The sequence below is a fragment of the Ambystoma mexicanum genome, chromosome 4q (assembly GCF_040938575.1).
Source record: "Ambystoma mexicanum isolate Mex_15411 chromosome 4q, UKY_AmexF1_1, whole genome shotgun sequence".
Classification (NCBI taxonomy): domain Eukaryota; kingdom Metazoa; phylum Chordata; class Amphibia; order Caudata; family Ambystomatidae; genus Ambystoma; species Ambystoma mexicanum.
This window is the reverse complement of record NC_090928.1, coordinates 1121327843-1121349399: the sequence shown is the minus strand read 5'-3', so window position 1 is coordinate 1121349399 and position 21557 is coordinate 1121327843. Positions and strand designations below refer to the sequence as shown.

The following is a 21557-nucleotide window of genomic DNA, read 5'->3' as shown; positions in this document are numbered from 1 at the left end:
GGGTGGGTCAGGGTGCAACATCATTTGCAAACAGTGACTTCCACCAGTGGATCTTTCCTCAACTTTATTGTGAGGTGCTGTTGTACTTGGTCCTGCTCCTGTAGGTCACATTCTTTTTCAGCTGGATCTATGTACCACTTCAGTACCCAGGGGCAACGGCATCCCCACAACTCCTCGACACGCTGGAGGACAACCATCAGTGCATGGTGTACGGCACTCACTTGCTTCAAACTAGCCACCTTGTCTGTTAGCAGCAGCTAGCACTCCATCCACCGCATCCGGGAAGTTAGAGGGGGACTCAAATGTCTCAGGCTCAGAATAGAAGCCAATCCAACTCACGGAATGGAGTCTAAAATACAGTCTGGTAAACATGTGTTCAAGTGCAGAAAGTTATTTTACTCAGTAAGTCTTCGGCGGGGGATGTAGTGGGTCACACATTTTCGATCAACCTTATTGCAGGACACTTTCCTTCAATGGAGTCCCTGGTGGAACATTCACAAAGAAGCTTATAACAACATTTCAAAACTACAACGGTCATTCACCTGGCTCTAGATCTCTTCCAGCATGTCTTATAAGATCTCATGAGGTGTTCCTTGTGCAGGCTATTGAGATGGTGCTCTTTCCTCAGCATCAACAAAGGTTTCAGTGGGCATGAGGGCTCTGATTTTGGGCCTTCGCTATGGATGTGTCAGGCATTAAAACTGTCCTTCGTATATGCCCTGCTGGCCATGGGTGCTATCTTTCAGGCATGTAAAGTCTAGCCAAGAACATCAGGGGGCCTCATCCATGCTACAGGAAGAAAAGTCAGGCCCATCTGTCTCTGGCCTCAAACACTCCAAAGGTTGATCAGCAGCAACGCCACGCTCAGGCTTCATATCATCGAAACAGCCCCGGATCCTTACTGGGGATTGGCTTCACTGCTAGTGTGACACCTGCATATGGTCTCTATTGTCGCAGCAGGATCCATAACCTCTTGGGCTGGGAGGAAAGCTTAGATCCCAGACCCCACGCTTAGAAACCATTGGGTATTAAGGGCATTATAAATAACCAACTACAATTACAATGCGCAAGGCTCTCCCCTATCATGGTAGAAGCTGCACTCAAAGCCTTTACTTGGCGACTTCGGTGTGGTCTTTGCTTTGGATGGACCCCCAAAACATGGGACATCCAAGTCCTCGCCCTGCTCTTTAGACTTGCAATCAGCTGGCATATTGCCTGCTGGCACCGGTGCAGAGAAGAAAGCTATGGCCATTGCAGTTGCTTTGGTTGCACCTGTGTCCTCTGTACTCTCAGGCGCATCACCGATTTCTGTCTATTGGCACAGTCCTTGTCAATTCCTATGGATCTAGAGCCGGATCCTCACTGGGGATTGGCTTCACTGCTGGTTTGATATCTGCATATGGTCTCCATTGCCGCAGCAGGATACATAACCTCTTCAGGACGGTCTGCTGGTGGCTCCCGCGCTGGTGTACAGTTCCTATGTTGAAACATCTTCCAGCACCTTGGCCTTGGGCACTTTCACATAGGCATCTTCTGCATGACCTAATTCTGCCCTCTTGACAGGCACCTGCTACTTGGCAGGGTTAATTAGACAGGGAAGACGGTTGGCTTGCCAAATGCTGCCGATCAGCCTCCATTTGCACCAAAACCCTCAAACAAAGGGTGCAATTGATACCTGCGTACAGTCCGATGATGCCCCCTGTCCAGGCTGGGGACAGGGGCATTCAGAATGCTCATGACATATAGCAGCCCTTCCCTCATATGATGTGTTGGCTCAGGCTCTCAGGTGGGACACAGCAGCAGCCAGCAGATCAGTCAAAGACATTGCTGGTCCTCAGTTGCTGTACTCTCCCTCAAAGATATCTGGTGGTAAAACTAGAGAGCCCCAACTTAATGAACTGGGTGGGATCAGATTATAATGCACATTTTAGATACTAACACTAAATGATATTTTTTAAAAAGTCAGGTTACGTTTGTGGACTGTGTCTACTCTCCAATTGAATAAGCAGCACTCTGCGATGCAGCAATCTTCACACTTGTCTTCATTCGTGTTTTGCCACTTGCTACAGCAAGGCGGCAAGCAGTACGGCCTGAGACTGGAACAGATGACAATGTGAAATGCCAGGGCAAGTACTATGAGGCAGGAGGCTAACGCTCTTCGAATACAGCCATCAATACTGACACAGCGCCCCCTGCACACTTAACGAAAATCTTCCACAGTTAAGGTTGCCAGGATAGGAGTTCAGTTACCACACCCGCTAGTTAGGCACTAAGAGAGGTAGACCAGTTCAAAGAAGGCATAATGGTTGATACGATTGGTGAGTGGGTGCCTACTAAAGTACCTGGACCCAACATGTTGCATACGGACTACTTTAAAGACCAGAAAAAGTGGTGCCCTCCCTCCCCGTCCTCAGAAGGTCATTTGAACTTTTAAGTGCAAAAGCAACAATATCCCATCTCGTGGTCAAGCAGTCGGATCATTCTCTACAAGAAAGGACCTGAAAACAATCCCAGGTCCTATCATAAAATCAGCCCCACAGACATAGATCAGAAGATTTTTACAAGGAAAGTCCTGATGTATACGAATGAAAACAGACAAACACAATTCTGCCTCCAGTTCAAGCAGGTGTCAGAAAGGTGTTTAACAATTAACCACATTTCCTCCCTTAGTAGTGGTCATTGAAAAATAGAGCATCAGAAAGAAAGTTCACCTTTCAGCCGGGCTTTTGACAAGTTGTGATCTGCTTTGGAGGAAGCAGTTAGACTACAATAAGAACATCACAATATTGACCACTCTAATGAAACTCCATCTGGCACACAAGCACACATGATAGGGGCTGGATGGGCAAAGAAGCGCTTCAATAAAGACCAATGCGGGAGTAAAACAGGGCTGTTTGTTGTCCAGAATTGTGATACATTCTAATACATTACGACACCAACGACATCTGGTAAACTCTCACTACCCCACGGGAGACCAACAGCAATACATTCAGCTGGTTCAGTAACTTCTCACAAAGCAACTGATTCTCCAATCTCCTCCTCCCAGTGATGCAGGTATGCAAAATAAGCCCCTGCCGGTGAACCAGGTTTGTGGGCAATTTGCCGCATTTGACGTAATAGTTCATGCTGGTCAACCTTTGGATTACAGGATTGAAATGAGCGCATGCCAAGGTGCGAGCACAAATCACACGATGAAAGGCTGCCCTGCAAGCACCAGTTTACATGGCTAGGTTCACTCTATACGCACCCACCGCTAGACAATGAGAAATCAGAAAGGCATGCTATCTATACCCAACAACTTTAAATGTGGCAGATTAAAGTTGCTCATTGATGTGCACTGAATAAAATAGATGTTACTGGGCAAATATAAATAATGACACATAAGGGAAATGAAGCACAGGGAAAGTAATATGTACTATTTAGGTCCAGTAGGGAAGCCAAGATTAGGATCCAGATATACAGGTTCCAAACCAGATACCCATCACTCCACGAGATGCTTTCCCTTTCCCACTCTTGCCATTCTTTTGATTTAATATAACACTACTTTCAAGTGTTTCGTTTGTTTCTAAGCCATCCCACATTAATCATAACTAAACTTGAGCGGCAGAGGAAAATAAAACAATTTTGAGGAAGTCGAGAAGATACAATTAGAACCAGTGGCTTTATTTTGGCAAAATCATAGGGGTGCGAACATGACTTTACACAACTCTTGAACCCTCATTGGCATCGCAGAATAAGGATCAAGCTATGCTTGAACTGATAATAATCATAACTTGATCCTTATCCCATGATGCCATTGAGGGTTCAAGGGTTGTGTAAAGTCATCTTCGCACCCCTATGATTTTGCCAAAATAAAGCCACTGGTTCTAATTCTATCTTCTTGACTTCTTCAAAATTGCGTTATTTTCCTCTGCCGCTCAAGTTTAGTTATGACCCATGAATCCTTTAAAAAAATATTTGTTGGAAACCTGAGGCTGCAGCATATTCTTAAAACAGGTATAACATTCATAAACACCCCAATACCGAAACTGCCAAAGTGAAAGGCGTAATGGCGTACATATCAGTAGTCAACATTTCTAAAGTCAGAGGCTACAAAGCTGTCTCAGAGAGGGCCATACTGAATGATACCCAGCATACTAATCCACAACTTCTCTCATTTAGTAGCTAAACCACACTTCTCCTCACCAGTGATTGTTTGGAATAATTGTGCTCTGAATAAACTGTTCATCTCGTTTCTAAGCGCTCCCAAAGTTGACACACAAGCAAATAATATGGAGAACAAGTGGTTTCCCTATTATCAGATAGTTTTAATGAAATGCTCCAGCCATGATTTGGATCCAGGTCTTCTGCTTGCAAAGTTCCTTTCCTTTGCTTCATTTTCCCATCCTCTACTCCCTTACCTGTTCTCCTTCTCACCCATCTCACTTCTTTTCTGTCTCATTCCCCTTCCACTCTGCTCCCTTCTATTCCCTCGCCTGTTTTTGGGGTTGGTTGGATAGTGTGGAGGAAAGGTGGACTTGCACCTTTGAGGGTATGGTTGGTTGGTGGTGCAGTTTCCAAGCTTATCTGAGGTGGGCATGTGCTTCTATGCAGTGGATTTGGAATTCCTTGCTTGCGGCAAGTGGGGGTGTCCTTTGCGGCTGGAGCGTGATTGTATGCTTGGAGTGGATGGAGAGTTGGAAACTGCATGTAGTGGTGGCGGTGTGTTTGGAGTGTATGAACGCGTCTATGGCGGTGGTTGCTTGAATAGTGTGCAGAGATGTGAATGTAGGATGCGATGGAGGGTGAGAATGTGCCTCTGATGGTAGGGCTCTATCGATTAGGTTGAGGGCGGGACTGCGTTGTTCACCTGAGGAAAACAATATATGAGTGGTCTGATGCATAATTATTGCTAACCCCGACATAACATCATAAATCACTAATCGAGTCTGGATGTGTTTATTAATAACATTCAATAAGGTCAGTATTGCTGACTCCCTGCCAGTTCTCATTATTGCTAATGCACTATTAGTTGACCAATCTAGCAAATCTACTACCCGCTTATCATTAATGCTACCCCTGCTTGGAGGTCAAGTTTACTAGCCCCTTGCCTGCTGTTATTATTGCTCATCTCTTGCTTGCTGGCCATGCCTGTCAATTCTTATTGATGGCCCTATTTCTAATCATATCTAGTGGATTTTCTAGCAAATCCTGTCTGCGAGTGTTGTTGCTTGTAGAGGGTCAGCGATGTGGGTGCTCTTACCCTGGAAGCCTAAGAAAAATGTGCTTAAAATACAACTGGAGAAATACCATGAAACTGCCTTAAAATGGTTATGCGCACTTGCTCAGTGGTCCAATCCGTTATCTTACAGGAGGAAAAATTCACAGCGGCCATAGATTTTGGGAAATGTTTTGTTTGGCAGAAGAGTTTGCAGAGCTACATTGTTGACTTGTAACTTCTGTGCGTTCACTGTAGGGTTTGGTTCATTTGTATCTCTTGGCAAGTTATTATTGATTGTTCCATGACCTTACCTTGTATGGAAGACAGAGGTACAGAAGTTGCTTGGGTCCACAGAGTGCTTGCAGCGGTGCCTGTTTTGCTCTTTGATAACCAATACATTTTCTTCTATTTAAAAGGGGTCTGATTAGGCATCAAGCTCTAGGGAGAACAAACAGGGAGGTAATGCGGTGCCAAGTGCCTCTTGTGCTATACACTGATCGTAAAAGGTATGTCGAGACAGAGCACTATCTGGGTGGTACGTAGGTATGTTCATGATTAATAAACTACCACGAGTCCATCGTAACTAATTGGCTCTTTAAGAGGAAACCAGGACATGGCCAACTTTTAATAATCTGAAATGTTTCTGCAGTTTGGCGATCATCACTCAAACCCACACTAATTATTTATTTCTCTGAAACCGCCCCATGCGACACCTCAGAGTGTACCCCGGCTCTAATTTCATCCTTGGCACAGAATCAGTGGTGTTGTCAGTGCTTGACGGTCTCACTTTAATATGGGATCATGGCAGCATCACAGCTGGTATGATTTTATAAGACCTGTCAGCCGCGCCTTTTGTGCCCACCAAAGTGCCAGCTAATGGCATGCCCCCACTGGGTATCAGGAAAAAACGTGGTAATCCGGCACAGCCTGTAGCAAGCACAAGCATGCCATGTCGTGACCTCCATTCCCATGAAAGGGACCAGATCCCCGGCATCCTGGACGACCATGCATGCACGTGGAAAGATTATATTACGCCTCGGACAGAGGCCCGCTACCGTATTGCCAGTCTGGGTTGGCACATAGGAACAAACCTTGCCGCCCGGCCTCATTGGCCATGTACCATCCTCAGCCATACTCTCAAGGGTATCAGGTAATAATGTCCCCATACATAATGTCGCAGGGAAAAGCCATTGGCGACATTATATATGGTGACATTATGTATGGGGACGGGTTGCGGGGATGTCCCCTGCTTCCATTTTAAAAAAAACAGGGGCTGCAGGGGTGTCCCCCACATGTTCAATGTAATAAGGTCTCTGCAAAAAACAGCGACTTTTTTGTCAGGGGACATTTTTGCGGGGACATCATTACATGGAACCCTCTCAAGGGCTACGGAACACCTCATCAATATTCACAGCCCAACAAAATGGCTGCGATGCCAACTAGCTGCCGCTGTATTTACCAAAAGCACACCCCACCTTCTACTCGTCTCCTCCCGCCTCGCTTACTATGGTCGCATATACTATCCGGCCGAGTAATCTCATCCAGGAAGAAAAGACTTCGATCCCGTTTTCGCAACAACCGAACCGAGACACGTCCGCAAGAGACACTAAGGAGAAATGTATGCCTCAGGATGCGCGCATTTCCTGCATTAACCAGGATTAACGACATTACCCGCAGCCCACTGGAACTCATTCTTTTGCAAGGGAGACCACATTCACCTGCAGCTTTCATCAGTATTAAGGCAAGTGCATCGATGCCCTCCCACTCCTGTTCCAACTATGAGTACAATGTTGCACTAACCACCACTCTATTGTGCGTTGCCTGTAGCCCTCAACCCTACAACATGGCTTGCTCCCCAGTGGTCAAAGTGCATGAAAAGAAGTAGTGGAACTAAGTTCCCTGCTGGCTTGCCCCGCCCCCCACAAACGCCATTGCCATGGCCCCTCCCACGCACAATACAAACCCCCAAACAAATGGCCCTGTTGTTTAAGGGAACGTTCAGGGCAGTGCACTGAAGTGCAGGTTTCAACTGCTTCCTACACTTCTATTTTAAAAAGAAACCATTCCCGAACGGTTTCTTTTTAAAATATAAGTATAGGAACAGTAAAACCTAACTAAAAAAAGTAAAGTAGAGAAGCACCACTCCCAACCGCTCCCGCCCACGTCGACCACTGGCTCCAACCCTGGTACTCACCCCCCTTCACAACCAGCAGCAAGAACAAGGGCCACCCTAAGGCCACACTTTGGGCCAGACATCCTATCAGCTCTCCACCTAGTTACCCCCACTCTCCAGCTGATTCCAATAGCTGCTCCAACAAAGGCAGGCCACTCATTCCAGCTGCTGGGATTTTGCCCAGTATTCCCTATGTAAGGATTGCTGCATAAGGAAACCCTGCTTGTACAATCACAACACTCCCCTGAACCCTCAGCAAGCCCATATAACTCTATGCTCCCTAAATCCCCATCACACAGCAGCTATCCCAAACCCCCTCACCTAAATCCCAGCTACCTACCTTCACAACTTTCAAGCCCCCTCCTAAAGAGGGCACACCCACAGATCCTGGGAGGATAGCACAGCGGCAGCGTGCGCGTCTTGGAAGCAAGACGACACAAAGCCACAACAGGTTCGATCCCCGGGTCCGCGCTTAGAAACCTCCGAGTGTTTAAGCGCGTTATAAATACGTAACTAAGACAAAAAAAAGAAAAAATCTAATCTTAATCTGTGTTTCCTCTGTAACAGCGCCTCGATGCCTCATGGGCTGCAAGTGCGCTTAACAAATGCAAATAAATAAATAAAAATCCTTCTACCGCAACTACAACCCTGCAAGCCTTCCTGACCTGCGCCCTCATCAATGCCTGCTCCCTACCCGCCCATGTGCTGGATATAAAGGATCTTATTACCAACCACAACCTTGACACACTAGCCATATCGGAGACCTGGCATCATGAGGCATCTGGCCCTGCCTTATCCCTAGCCATCCCCACTGGCTACACTATCTTCCGGAACGATAAGCCTACCTCCAGAGGAGGCGGTGTTGCCCCTACATCAAGAGACTCCCTCCCATTCAGACAAAGTAACACCTCCATCGATGGCAACATAGACCAATTATCGCTCAAACTCTCACCCACATGCACTATCACCATCCACCTCATCCACCGCCCACGCAGAGCGTCACAGAATCTTGAGGAAATCCTCCAGGATCTCATTAAAGCCTCATCCAAAATTATTCTATTAGAAGACCTAAATTTGGGCCTTCATGACCCCAACAACCCGCAGGCCACCTCCTTAACCAACGCCCTTGAAACCCTAGGGTTCAGTCAACGCATTTCACCAACCCCACCAACCGAAAGGACACATACTTAACTGGATTGCCGACCACAATTGCGAGATCTCTACCAGTGCTAACACCCCCTCCCCCTGGTCTGACCACCACATTATCAACTTCTCCATCGCACAGCACAACAAAACCAAAACAGTGCCCACTCCCTTACCTCCAGCAGTCATGCGCAGCTTCCGGAAGCTCAGCAAAGATAACACCTTGCCTCTGCTCGACACCTCATGCCTCAAGTCCCCTTTCACCACCGACCCCAACTCATTGGTGGAAATATACACATCTACCCTCGCAAAAGCAGTAAATACCATTGCACCCTTAGTGCCTCATAAACCAAAAGCAGTCAGAGAATCCAACTCTTGGTTTACTCCCGACCTTCTAGAACTACGTAATACAGCAAGCCCAGCTAACCTGGCTAAAGAATCCCACGGACACCCTGAAAGACTACTTCACCAAAATCTCCAAACTCTATAAATCTGCAATAATCATTGCCAAATCTAACTCCTTCAATGCCTGAATCAGTGATGCCAAATCAGACTCTAGAGATATTATTACCATCTTCAGAGAACTGGAATCTCCAGCCTCTTCCCCCTTCTACCCTCACCAAAGATGAAACCTGGAGCTTGAGCATCCAAACAGCATTATTAGATAAAATGGATACCCTGGATATCTTCTTCACCAAGCCAAATTCCGCAAGGACCCCAAAGCCACAGGCACCAGCATCGCACCCACCTCCCCCAACCCCTCCACCCCCCCAGTTTCCCTTCAGAGACCTATCAGAAACAGAGGTCGAATACTTAAAAGTCTGAAACCTTCTAAATGCAAAGGAGATATATGGCCAGCATCCCTCAAAGGTTGTGCAGAAATACTAGCCCCCCTCATCACTGCTTTCATAAGTGCCTCCTTCGCCAAAAGCACTGTTCCAGCTAGCCTCAAAGAAGCTTGAATCCTCCCACTCCTAAAAACAACATAGTTAGATCCAGCAATTCCCTCCAACTACAGACCAATCACTACTGTCCCCTTCTAATTAAAGGCACGGCACCGAATGTGCCCTTCTCGGCTTAAAAATCAGCTTGACAAAATCAGGGACGAGGGAAACTCATCTCTTCTCCTCCTCCTAGATCTATCTGCCTCCTTTAACCTGGTCGACCGCCAAATCCTTGCCAAAGCCGGCGATTCAAGTTTCCCCTGATCTAGCAGCTAAACATTGGAACTCCTTTCCCCCCCTCTTTGAGGGCTGAAATATCCTACTGGGTGTTGCGCAAAGCGCTCAAAACTCAGCTCTTCTCCTAACTCAAAGACACACTGGCACCTGATCTCTCTGACTCCTCTCTGTACCATGCCACAAAGCCTAATCTTGCTACACTACTGTATTCTATGACTATTTCAATGTAATAGCATGTACCGTGTGCTACCCTTATTGTAATGCTGGACAGAACCACCGTGAGAACATTTACCTGTAACAGCGCCTCAATGCAACCGGGTTGTATGCGCGCTATACAAATAAAATAAACAAAATAGGTACAACCTTCATTCATCGCGTGTTTTTCTTCTTCTTTTCCAGAAACATTTTTGCTGAAATAAAACAATTGAAAAATATGTGGGGGGTCAGGGGATAAGGGCATACCATAAAAGGGGTACGAGGTTGGGACGGTAGGGAATAAATTAAAGGGGAGGCAGAATCCCCCAATAAAAATCAATAAATGTGATACGTTTTTGTCGGTGAAACATTTTCGGCAAAAAATCTCAGTGAAAAGAAAATGGGAATGAATGAACATAGAACCGCATCACCCCATTAGAACCATAGATCACCCCATTCTCTTACTGAGATGGTGCAAGGCTGGCATCATGGGTTCTGCCATAGAATGGTTGGGGGGTTTTCAGGCATCATGAATGCAGTCTGTTTCCTGTGCATCTGTTAAGTCTCTCCCTGTTCCTGTCACTTGTGGTGTCCCCCAGGGCTAGGCCCTTTTCCATTACTTGGAAATGTGTATATTCAGCCACTTGCATGATTGATTCAGTCTTTTGGATTCAGTTTTTTCTCCTGCGTGGACAACACCAGCTCTGGTTCAGGTATGACCTTGACCAAAGAGGCATTGCTGAACGCTTGAAATCTTGTCTTCAAGCGATCAGTGACTGGATGGGAGCCAATTGTTTGAAACTAAATGGAGAAAAGACAGAGGTACTGATAGTTGGCCCTCCAGCCTCCAAGGATTCGTGGACCTCTGATGGCTGACAAGCTACGCTGGGCCCCCTACCAATCCCAGCCAAAATGCTGAGACATTTGGGGGCTACGTTCTTCTCCTCTCTCTCCATGGAAGCTCAGATTAAGTGTATTTGCTGCAAAGTTTTTCTTAAATTGAGACAGCTTAGGGTAATTCTGCCTTTTATTCCAGAATGTTTCCATGCTCCAGTTGTAGCAGCAATATTAAATGGCAGCCTAGATTACTGCAACACTGCCCTTCTTTCCCACCTGGCCTTTCTACTACAGCACCTGCAGATATTGCAGAATGCAGCTGTTCGTTTAGTAAACGGTATTCCATATTGCCATTCAGTTTCTGATGCCCAGCAAGGCCTCTATTGGCTTCCAGTCCAGGCTTGGATACATTACAAGGCTCTGTGCATTGTCCATCGTGCCCTACATAAGAGAGGCTGTCTCTCTGTGCAGGAAAAGATGGTACAACATCATCCAGTCATTCACTTCATACTGCGGATGCTGTACTGTTAGAGTTCCCTCATTATCGACGAGAGCATATGGGGGAGGAGGGGTGATTTCTCAATTGCCGGCCTTAGATTGTGGAATTCGCTGCCCCTGTCCCTTGGGCGTATCCAGGATTTCAAAAGGTACCTATTTTAAATTAGTCCTCAGCGTCTGTCTTACCATCTGCATTTGCAAAGCACCATGATGCCTTTGGGGACTGTTGCGCTAAAAAAATGCTTCATAGATCGATATATGGTACAAAGCAGGCTACAGTGAAGCAGCAGCGGCGGCCCTTGAGCCAGCAAGATGCTGCCCAGCACTAGAGCTGACGCCCGGAACACTCCCTAAAGAGTCCGTGGACCATGACTACCAAATATAGGAGCGAAACAGAGGACATCCAATGGCAGAGACTGCATGGCATGCTGGAAGGTAATGGAGGCTGAAAAGGGGCGGGACTAAAGGCACTTCTAAAGTCTCCCAAAAGAAATTCCAGCACACAAAGGGAGATAATGGAAGAATTTGGGAATAGACACACAAAAATAGATCAGACCTGGGAAACAGCTGACTCATGTAGCCAAAGGAGGCTGAAGGAAGTTTCTAGACGAGAAAGGGATGGCTATGTAAATGCAGGAGAGTCGGTCTGCAGGTAAAGGCATTTAGGTGAGGTCAGAGGAGGCAAAGGAGTACCAAGAGACCAGAGAGGATTGTGCAGTTGGTGGAGGATGACTTGAAGTAGAGTGGTGGCGTGTCTGGAGAGAGTGAAGGTGTGGTGTTGGGATTGAGATAGTGGTACCAGTTCTGTTGTATGTATTGATGGTGTGCAAATATATAACAGGGAGAGCATGCAAGAGTAAGAGTGAGCAAGAGTGAGAGAGTGAGCATGAGAGAGAATCAGGATAGTTTGAAAGGGAGTGTGAGAGAAAGGCGTAATATCAGGAGAGTTAAGAGGGAGTGTAGAGAGGCAGAGCTAGGTGGAGAGTGGGGAGAGACAATACGACCAGGATGGGTAGTTGACTAGAGAGGCGGGCTAATAGGTGAATTAAGATCAAGAAGGAGGAGAGTGGAGATGAGAGAAGTGAAAGGAGGGATCCAAACAGGAGGGGGAAGGAGGGTGGAAAGGAGGAATGAGAAGCTGAGTGAGGATAGAGAATGAAAGACTGTCATTGGAGTAAGGGTACGACAATAGCATAAGGCTACCCCCGTTTAGGTTACCTAGGAAGCTCCGGAGGTAGAAAGAGGGATATGGCTGTGGACGTTAGGCTTCCCAGTAGGGGTAGCCTGGCCATAATGAACAAATCTTGCATCAAGCATTATGGTAGTAGGGAGCCTGGGTTAGGGCGGTGGTAGCCCTCTTGAAGGTTGACAGCAAGTGCGCAGGCACCACCTCTAGAGGCCGAAGCGCCAATGGCCTCTTTTTATACATTGTTTTATAACAAAAACTGAAAACATATTGACATGGTCATGTGACTTTTTGACAAGGTTGTCGCAAATGTCAAACTTGACCTTTAACTAAAAACATTTCTGGTCGATGATGTGGTATAAAATAGTCATATTTGAACATATGGAATACATAAAGGAAGGATTAAAAAAGAGATGCAAGAGATTTTTTAGTTTTAAAATGTAAACAATGATGTAAAATCTCTATAAAAGAATAAAATCAAACATACACACCAATTGCACCCCGTTATCCCTTCCTTCATCCCATATTTATATCAGGCCCCATAAGCTCGTTGCACATACTTTGCCCCCCTATCTTTCCTTGAAGAATCATACTATTTATTTGAGCTCTACTAACCTCTGCTTCCAATGCCTTGTGGCGGGGATGTGAGGGGGACTGGGGAACACCTCCCGCACCTCCAATCACCTGTCAAACCTCCACCCACCTAATTGTAATCTGTGTGCTTGTCCAGTCTACATTTTTGTAAGTCGATAGGTTTACCTTTATATCTTGATATGGTTTATGTTTGTAGTTAATATATTCATGGAGGCGGGAACATGTTGCTCTTGGCTGTTGTGTATTTTTGGGTTGTTATGTGAGAATGGTATAGAGACAAGCCGTACTCCTGGGTGTGGTTTCCGTTTGTATGTTTGAAAACCTGAGTCAAATACTACCTCATTGAAAGGATGTACATATCAGGGCGCCCACAGAAATAAAGGGAACCCTGAAACAGACATTTATTTATTGATCTCCCCAACTGATCCCATCTCCGTTTGTTTGGACTTCTAAAAGCTTGTGTTGCCATTGGCACTTTCTATGTGAATGGAGATGGGTGGCAAGTCAGAGGATTATGCAAGTATTATGAAGATGGAATTCCAGCAATCCTCCGCACCTTCCGTGCACACACTAAACTGGGCTACCAGAGGCACATTTCCTTCACCTTCCCCTCTACATTCCTACTGAAGGGTCACCTTTAACCTACTTAGCAGCAGTGGGGAGGGATAGTTCCTCTTTGGTCAGCAATGTTTTATAACTGCGCTGTTGGGGAGGGTACTCGTCTTTGCTTTACTGGAGGCGAGAGGTGTGTGTATGTTTCTCTTGGGTGATGTATAATTTGCTGTGTGCATGTTTTGGCAGCACAGACAAGTGCTCCACTCGTTGGCATGGTGTCTCTGCCCATGAGGATTTGACACTCTTTGTGCCAATTGAAGCGTTTTGTATGTTTGATAACTTGAGTGCAAGACTGCACAGTGCACTTATCTATGAATACCTACAACATGCACTATTGTGTATGCTTTTTCAAGTATATATATTTTGTGTTTAACGCACAAAATATAGCCAATTACACAGTGAGCATGGTCGGTTCTGTTCCACACACCTGCTTAACGTTCCGTCTCTCCCCGGCAGACCTGGCCATTATCATCAGGAAAGTGTACTTGATGAGTCCAGGTAAGCGCAAGAGCTCCATCCCGTTCCCGATGAAGGCTGCCGCAATCACATAGTTGACAAAGAAAGCACCCTGGTCCGGCAGGAACACGCACCTGAAAGCAAGGACATGACATGTTTGCTAGGGGTGTAGGCAAAGAAGGGGGACACTCAGAAAGAAACCAACCGACTTATAGACCAACTGATAAGGTCCACAGTGTCTAATTACTCCAGAGCTACAATGTAAGTTTTTCGTAACAACTCTAACAGGCTTAACCTATACATTTCAGTCATGCGTGTGTATGTCAGACATGAGCTGCAGTGTCATTGCTAACACTGGGCTGCAAATCTGTGACCCAGACTTGTGAAGTAAAAACAAGATGGCCACCATGGTTCAGAGTTACGGAGCAACTACAACATTAATATGGTTGTATTGCCTATATGTAAATCACATTAATCGCACTTTGTGGTTATTGCCCCACACTTAATTTGGTCATATTAACTGCATTCTTTTTACTCCTCATACAAGTCCATGAAGTCCAATATCCAGTTAGAGGCACGCATGACGTTAACCGGGTCAGAATCCCTACTGACGTGTGTGCATTGACTTGCGAACCAGTGCACTAAGACTTCCAGCTCACAACAATAACGTGCCCCATTCTGTAAGGCATGGGCTCCCAAGCAGTGGAAATATCTAACATTGCCTTACGGTGCAAATGGGGCTTGGGGAGTAGTACCTTATTGGTTGATAGATTTTTTTCACCAAAAGCGAAAGTCCCTTTCGTGTTCTCTCAAAACCCTCATAGTTAAACACTTGTCTTGTCTATTGCTCTGCTTTGATATCAGTAATAACAGTTATGACCACAATAAGTTGGATTTTTATATAGTGCCTAATGCAGGATTCCTCTTCTCTTAACAGTGTTATAACAGGTGCTATTCTCACCCTATTTAATTGTACTCAATATTTCGAACTCAGAACCATGAGGGGCTGAGTCTGCCCTGCCATGGGATTGGAATTTTGGAAGTGCAGGCTAGACCTATGTCCACGATGAGGATTTAATTTTTTTATTTTTTATTATGTTTATTGGCATTTCCATTTCCTACAACAATATATCCATACTATTCCCTTTCCTCCCACAACATTCCCTTTACTCCCCTCCCCCTTTCTGCCCTATCCTCCTGATCTCAATCGATTGGTCTTTTGAGCATGTCAAAACAATCTCTGCACATTATATATCGGATACATTACTCACCGTAATCGTATTTCTGATGCTTGTATCTGCTTAGATTCACATGCTGTGCATAGGCCGCCATATAGTGCTGCAGAGTATTACAGTTGTTTTCGAAATTCAAAAAGGGACGTCAACAGGGCATGCCAGTAATACTATCCCTAGTGTGACGTCCACTGTACCCATGGTCCTTCACACGTCAAGGTCCCTCAGATTGTTATTTTTCTGACTTGAGGTAGCATGAAGTGTAGCGTGAGTACAGATGTATCCAAGCAGATATGCATCAGAGAAGCTCATAAGCATCCATGCGCCTTCTCTCAGAGAGGACAAAGAGTGGGCGCATGTGAATCTAAGCAGATAGAAGTTGCAGAAATACGATTACGGTGAGTAATGTATCCCTTCTGAGGCTTGTGGAATCTGCTCAGATCACATGCTGTGCATAGATTAGCGAGCAGTATTAGTAGAAGGTGGTGGGTTGTGAGAAGGTTCATGGGCGAACAGATGTCTTGGAGCCGCTTGTCCCACCTGTGTATCTGTCTTGGAATGTGTGTCAATGCAGTAGTGCTGAGTGAAAGTGTGCACTGAGTGCTATGTAGCTGCTTTGCAAATGCTGTCTAGGGGGACATTTGCAATAAATGCCAGAGTAGCTCCCGTGCGCCTTTGGAGTGAGCTCTTGGCATGAAAGGCAGTGTCTTGTATAGGCAGGGAATAGCATAGTTGTATGCACCTAACTATCCATCTGGAGATGGCATTCTTGGAAATGCGATCCCCTTCTCTGCCAGGGGCTACAGAGACAAACAATTGGTCTGTTTTCCTTAGCCGTCTGGTCTTGTTTACATAGTAAAGGACCACCCTCCTTACATTTAGTGTATGGAGTTTTACCGCTGCTGAGCTTTGAGGCTTCTGGAAGAAAGTCGGAAGCTCAATATACTGCTTCACATGAAATTTAGAGATGAATTTAGGAGAGAACCTATGATGAGTACGTAAAACCAGTTTGTCTTTGTGTATGGCAAAGAAAGGATCCTACACTGACAATTCTTGTAATTCACTAACTCTTCTTATGGAAGTAATAGCCACTAAGAAGGCAGTCTTGTAAGTCAGGTGTTTAAGACTTGACTTGACTTGTGCATCGGCTCGAAAGGTGGTCCCATGAGCTTAGTGCGTACTACATTGATATCCCATCCTGGTGGCGGGTTTGAAACCGGAGGGTGAAGTCTCTTGACCGGCACCTTCCACCATGATACTTTATTGTGGGAGGTGGTGTAGGCTGACCAGTCTAGCAAGTGGAGCATGTAATTTAGGAAGTGGGATGGGGTACATTCTATGGGGTTAATTTGTTTAGACTGGCAACAAATTACAAATCTCCTCCACTTGTTGAAATAACAGTGTCTAGTGTTAGGCGTTCGTGCTTCCTTCGGGATATCCATACACCTCTGTCTTAGGTTAAGATGTCCGAACTCTATGACTGCAGGAGCCATGCTGCTAAGTTCATTGAGTGACGTTGAGGGTGCACTGTTAATCCCCTGTGCTGTGCGAGTAGATTGGTCAGGCAAGGGATCGCACATTGCCAGTTTGCGCAGATGTGGATACCAATGTTGTATTGCCCACATAGGAGCAACTAAGATGAGTGTCACTTACTCCTTGCTGATTGTGTTTACCACCCTGTTCATGAGAGGAGTCGGGGAAAAGATTAAGCAAATTTCCCTGACCAGTTCATCCATAGGGCGTTCCCCTTGGAGCCTGGCTGGGAGAACATGGACATGAAGTCTGGGCAATTGACTGTTTTCGCTTGTAGAGAACAAGTCTATTGTGGGGAAACCCCATTGAGAGAAGAGGTGCTCTACGACCCTTGTGTCTAGTTGGCATTCGTGTTCCTCTGGTAGGGGATCTCTGCTCAGTGAGTCTGCCAGAGAGTTCAGTTCCCCTGGAACGTGCTGTGACAATAGGAATATTTTCCATCTGAGTGCCCATTTCCAAATGTGTTGAGCAAGCTTGGACAGATTTGGAGAACGTGTGCCCCCCTGTTTGTTGTTATAAAACATTGCTGTAGTGTGGTCGTTGAGGACTTGCACAGACTGGTTCGCTAGGTGTATCTCGAACGCCTGAAGGGCCTTGAACACTGCCAGTAGTTCCAACAGATTGATGTGGTCTGTGCCATAGCATGACTCTACAGGCCTTGTGCTGTGTGATGAAGGTAATGAGCCCCCACCCAGTGAGTGAGGCATCTGTTGTGACAATCGCTTGCACTTCCGGATCGTGGAAGGGTTTTCCCTTCAACAGATTTTCTCTTGTCCACCATGAAGGTTTTGTACTAGTGTTGGTGAAACGACCACTAGATCGTCCCACTGACCGCTTGCCTGAGACCACTGTTTCGCCAACCACTCCTGCATGGGACGCATGCGCCGTTGCACGTGTGGTACCAGGTAAATGCAAGATGTCATCATGCCTAGCAAACGCATAGCTTTGCGTACGCTTATCTGGCGGCCGGCTTGATAATGAGGTATTTGCAGTAACATGTTTTGGACTCTTTCCTCTAATGGAAAGACCAACCCCTCTTCTGAGTTTATTACAGCTCTTAAGAACTGTTTGGTTGGGCTATGCACTAGGCTTGATTTTTTCTCGTTGCTGGAAAAGCCCAATTGAAAGAGAAGGTTGATAGTTCATTGAATGTTTTGCCTGCAAATTTGTGGAGTCTACCCTGTAATCAGACCGTCGTCCAGGTAAGGGTACCCTGGGATTGCTTTCCTGCGCAGGTGCGCTGCCACCACCGCCAGTACCTTTGTGAATACCCTTGGTGCGGATGTTATTCCAATGGGTAGCACCTTGAATTGGTAGTGCTGGTTTGCTATCTTCAAACACAAGAATCTTCTGTGCGCTGGGAACATTGAAATATGAAAATAAGCATCTTTCATATCCAATGTTGCCATGTAAACCCCCGCTTTAGCAGAGGGATTACTTCTTGTAGCGTAGTCATGCTGTCACGCCCCGATGTATTTCGAACACACCTCACAAAACACACTCTCCCCTGAAGACTTGCCAGCAAGGATTGGGACAAGGTCAACGACGCAGAGTTTTGCCATCTCAACACTGGTTTCCATTCAATCGATGGCAGTTGCCATGGAGACGCGCTACGAGCATTCTACAGCGTCTCCGTTGCTGGCAACTAAAAGCTCCTCCTCAACGTGCTCGATCACGTGACGGTTGACGGAGTCATGTGATCACCAGTCAGCGTTTAAAAGGGACGCGCTGACTACCTTCGACGCTTCACAGCTGATCCTGTTGGGCGTACTACGGATTTCGAACTAGTTGTGCTACTGGACCTCGGATTGAACTTTGGACTCTGATTTGGCTTTTTCCCTCTCGGTATAGTTGTTTTGGAACTTTGCCTCTACTGGATTTGACCATTGTTCTGTCCCTGGATTGCTATCGGATTATCCCTTGTCATGAACTATGTTCTTGGACCACTCTGATTGATCTACGTTCCTGTCTTCCACGTCAGGTGGTGATTTAATCCATCCCGTCATCCTTGCTGGCTGCTTCTGACACATTTCCTTTATTAAGTCCTGACCAACTTCGCAGGGTAAGCCTTGTTCCAGATTTATTATAGTCACCTGCAAACTTGGGGTTCTTTGTTTTGACCTAATCACGTGTTTTCCTTACAGCGGTCATCAGGGGCACCTTCCGGCATCTACAGGCATTCCTTGTTGCGACTGACGAAGATCACCACCTGTGGCCTCAAAGATCGCTCGGTGCAGTAACCTTCCTATCTGCCCGAGTGGTACTTGGGGACAGAGGTTCCATCGGCTACACGACCAGCAAGTCTTGACACATGCAGAACATTTGTGGCTTGACATATTTGTTTGCAGTGCGTTAATCTAGTACTGGGCGCATTGTTAGATCTTTCTTTGGCACAAGGAAGTAGGTTGAATAAATACCCTTGTTTACCTGGTTGGCCGGGATGATTTCTATGGCGTCCTTTTGGAGCAGCTTTGCGATTTCCTCGAGAAGGATTTGTTGGTCTTCCTTCGTGTGAGTCTTCTGGAGCGGGGGATAGTTCCGGGGCCGCTTGATGAGATCCACACAATAACGGCCGCCACGGTGGATAGCACCCATTTGTCTGAGGTGATTCCCCTCCCATGCTTGGTGAAGTTTGAAATACTCCCTGCTAATGGAGAGGCACGGGAGGGCACCTGAAGCGGGTAGTCATTGTTTTGGATCTGCGCTGCACCCTCTGGTAATCTTGTGAGGCTTGGCCTTGATTGTTACCCCAGGATGCTCCCTGATTCTGATTGTAGCCTGAACCCCTCTGTGAATTTTGTCCACATGAGCAACGAAAATTACTATTGCCTCTCTGGCCAGTGGGTTTATTGGTAAGCTGGCCCAATGACGTTAGAGTATCGTATTCCTCTTTAGCAGTTTTCAAGGCCTCTTCAACGGCCTTTCCAAAGAGTATGTTGGGCTCAGTGGGCATATTAAGAAGTGTGGCTTGTGCCTCTTGCTTGAAGCCGGACCGGCGTAGCCAAGCATGACGCTTAATAATTGTTCCCTCTTCAATAATCCTTCCCGCATTGTCAGCAGCATCCAGAGTACTCTTTTACATGCAGCCTGAAACTGCCCTGCCTTCTACCGCCACGAGGGCCAATTGTGTCTTAGGGGGTTCAGGGGCTGATGACAACAAAGCTGACACCTCATCCCATTTATGGCAGTTATAACTTGCCAAAAGAGTGGAGTTATTAGCTATCCTTGCCTGAAAGGCAGCCGAAGAGGCCACTTTCCTCCCCATTGTGTACAGCTTTTTACTCTCCTTATCCGGAGGTGCCTCAGAAGAGGCTAGGGATGTTCCCGCTCTCTTCCTTGTTGTTGTAACTACAAGAGAGTCAGGTTTGAGCTTTCCCCTGATATATAGAGGGTCTGATGGAGCAGGTCGGAAGAGCTTCTCGATGCAGGGATTAACTGCCCGTGTCTGGTTAGGTGTTTCCAGCTAGGGTTTTATCTTCCGCTGAATAGACTGCAGGAGGGGAATGAACTGAGCGACAGCCTTTTAACCCCCAAAATGTCATCAACAAAGTCTTTGCCTTGTTGAGTTTCCTGTGTTTCTATCTGGCAGTGCTCATCTGCCTTGATGAGCAGGTTGTTTAGTAGTGGCTGGTTATCTATAGGTGAATCTGCCACAGGAGGATCCTGGTTGACGGGTGAGTCCATGTTATACATGCGTGGCTCTTCATCATCTTCACCATAGTAAGGGTCTGCAGCTTCTTGAGTTACGTAGAGGTCCTCAGTGTCCGGGTCATACAGGTCAATGACTGGGGGTCTAGCTGCAATGGAATAGTTAGGTTATCGGGGCGAGACCTCTGTGAAGTGGGTTGAGAAGCAGTGGCCAAAATAGGGACCTGAGAACTAGAGGGCGCTGTTGTGGTTGGGGTGGACTGAAGACTCTGGAAGTAATTAGGGTCTTTTTCAAAAAGGTTTGTCGTGAAGGTCATCCTTCTCATGACCCTTTCAATATCCTCACATGTCCATTGGGCTGAGCTAGGAATGGACATAGGATCCAATGGAAACCCCTGATCCTGAGGAGTGATTGGGACTTGTGGTGAAGGCTGGCCCTTTTCCTTTGGGCTGTAGACAAGGATTCCTGTTCCTGTGAGTCCTTAACCTTTGGTGTGGACCTATCTTTATGGGTCCTTTCCCTGTGAAGGGTCTTCGAAGATTTCTTCTTGGACTCCCTCCCCTTCATTAGGCCTTCTGGAACGTGTTTTTTAACCAAATGAGCTAGTCTCGCCTGTATAGGTTTTTTTACCGTTTTTGACGAAGAACGTCGAACTTCGGTTATGGAATGATCCGAAGTCTCTTCTACTGACGGGCGACATTCGGGAATGGATTTAGTCACGGCATCTGTTCTGTCGTTCAACTGTCGGGCCTATCATGTGGCGAACGGGACCTCGAGTGCCCAGAGGACAGTGATTCTATGGACCTCTCCCTAGATGTTGTGCATGGGCCCTTGTTCAACGAACGTGTCGAGTCTCGGTCTTGGGTTGTATGCTTAGTGGAAGGGGCTGTGAGAGCATCACTGCCTCTGGGTGTCGTCCCCGTAAACAAGGCTGCCGGCCTGTCTGTTGGGTTTGGGGGCCTGCGCTTGGGAAACTGAAGTATCCCCATCGCCTTCGCCATCGAATAACGCAGCGTAGCTGCTGTCGCTGAAAGTCCCCTCCACGTCCACGGTTGCCTCCACCTG

General features: G+C 46.6%; 1 protein-coding gene across 3 annotated transcripts in view; it reads right to left on the bottom strand.

Annotated features, from left to right (window-relative positions):
- Positions 1-21557, bottom strand: part of TMEM63A (transmembrane protein 63A) — a 778572-nt gene that overhangs the window by 131841 nt on the left and 625174 nt on the right. For all 3 annotated transcript variants that reach the window (XM_069608694.1, XM_069608696.1, XM_069608695.1), the window contains exon 18: positions 14050-14212. In XM_069608694.1, the coding sequence (XP_069464795.1) occupies positions 14050-14212 (163 nt within the window). The remainder of the gene's footprint in view (positions 1-14049; positions 14213-21557) is intronic.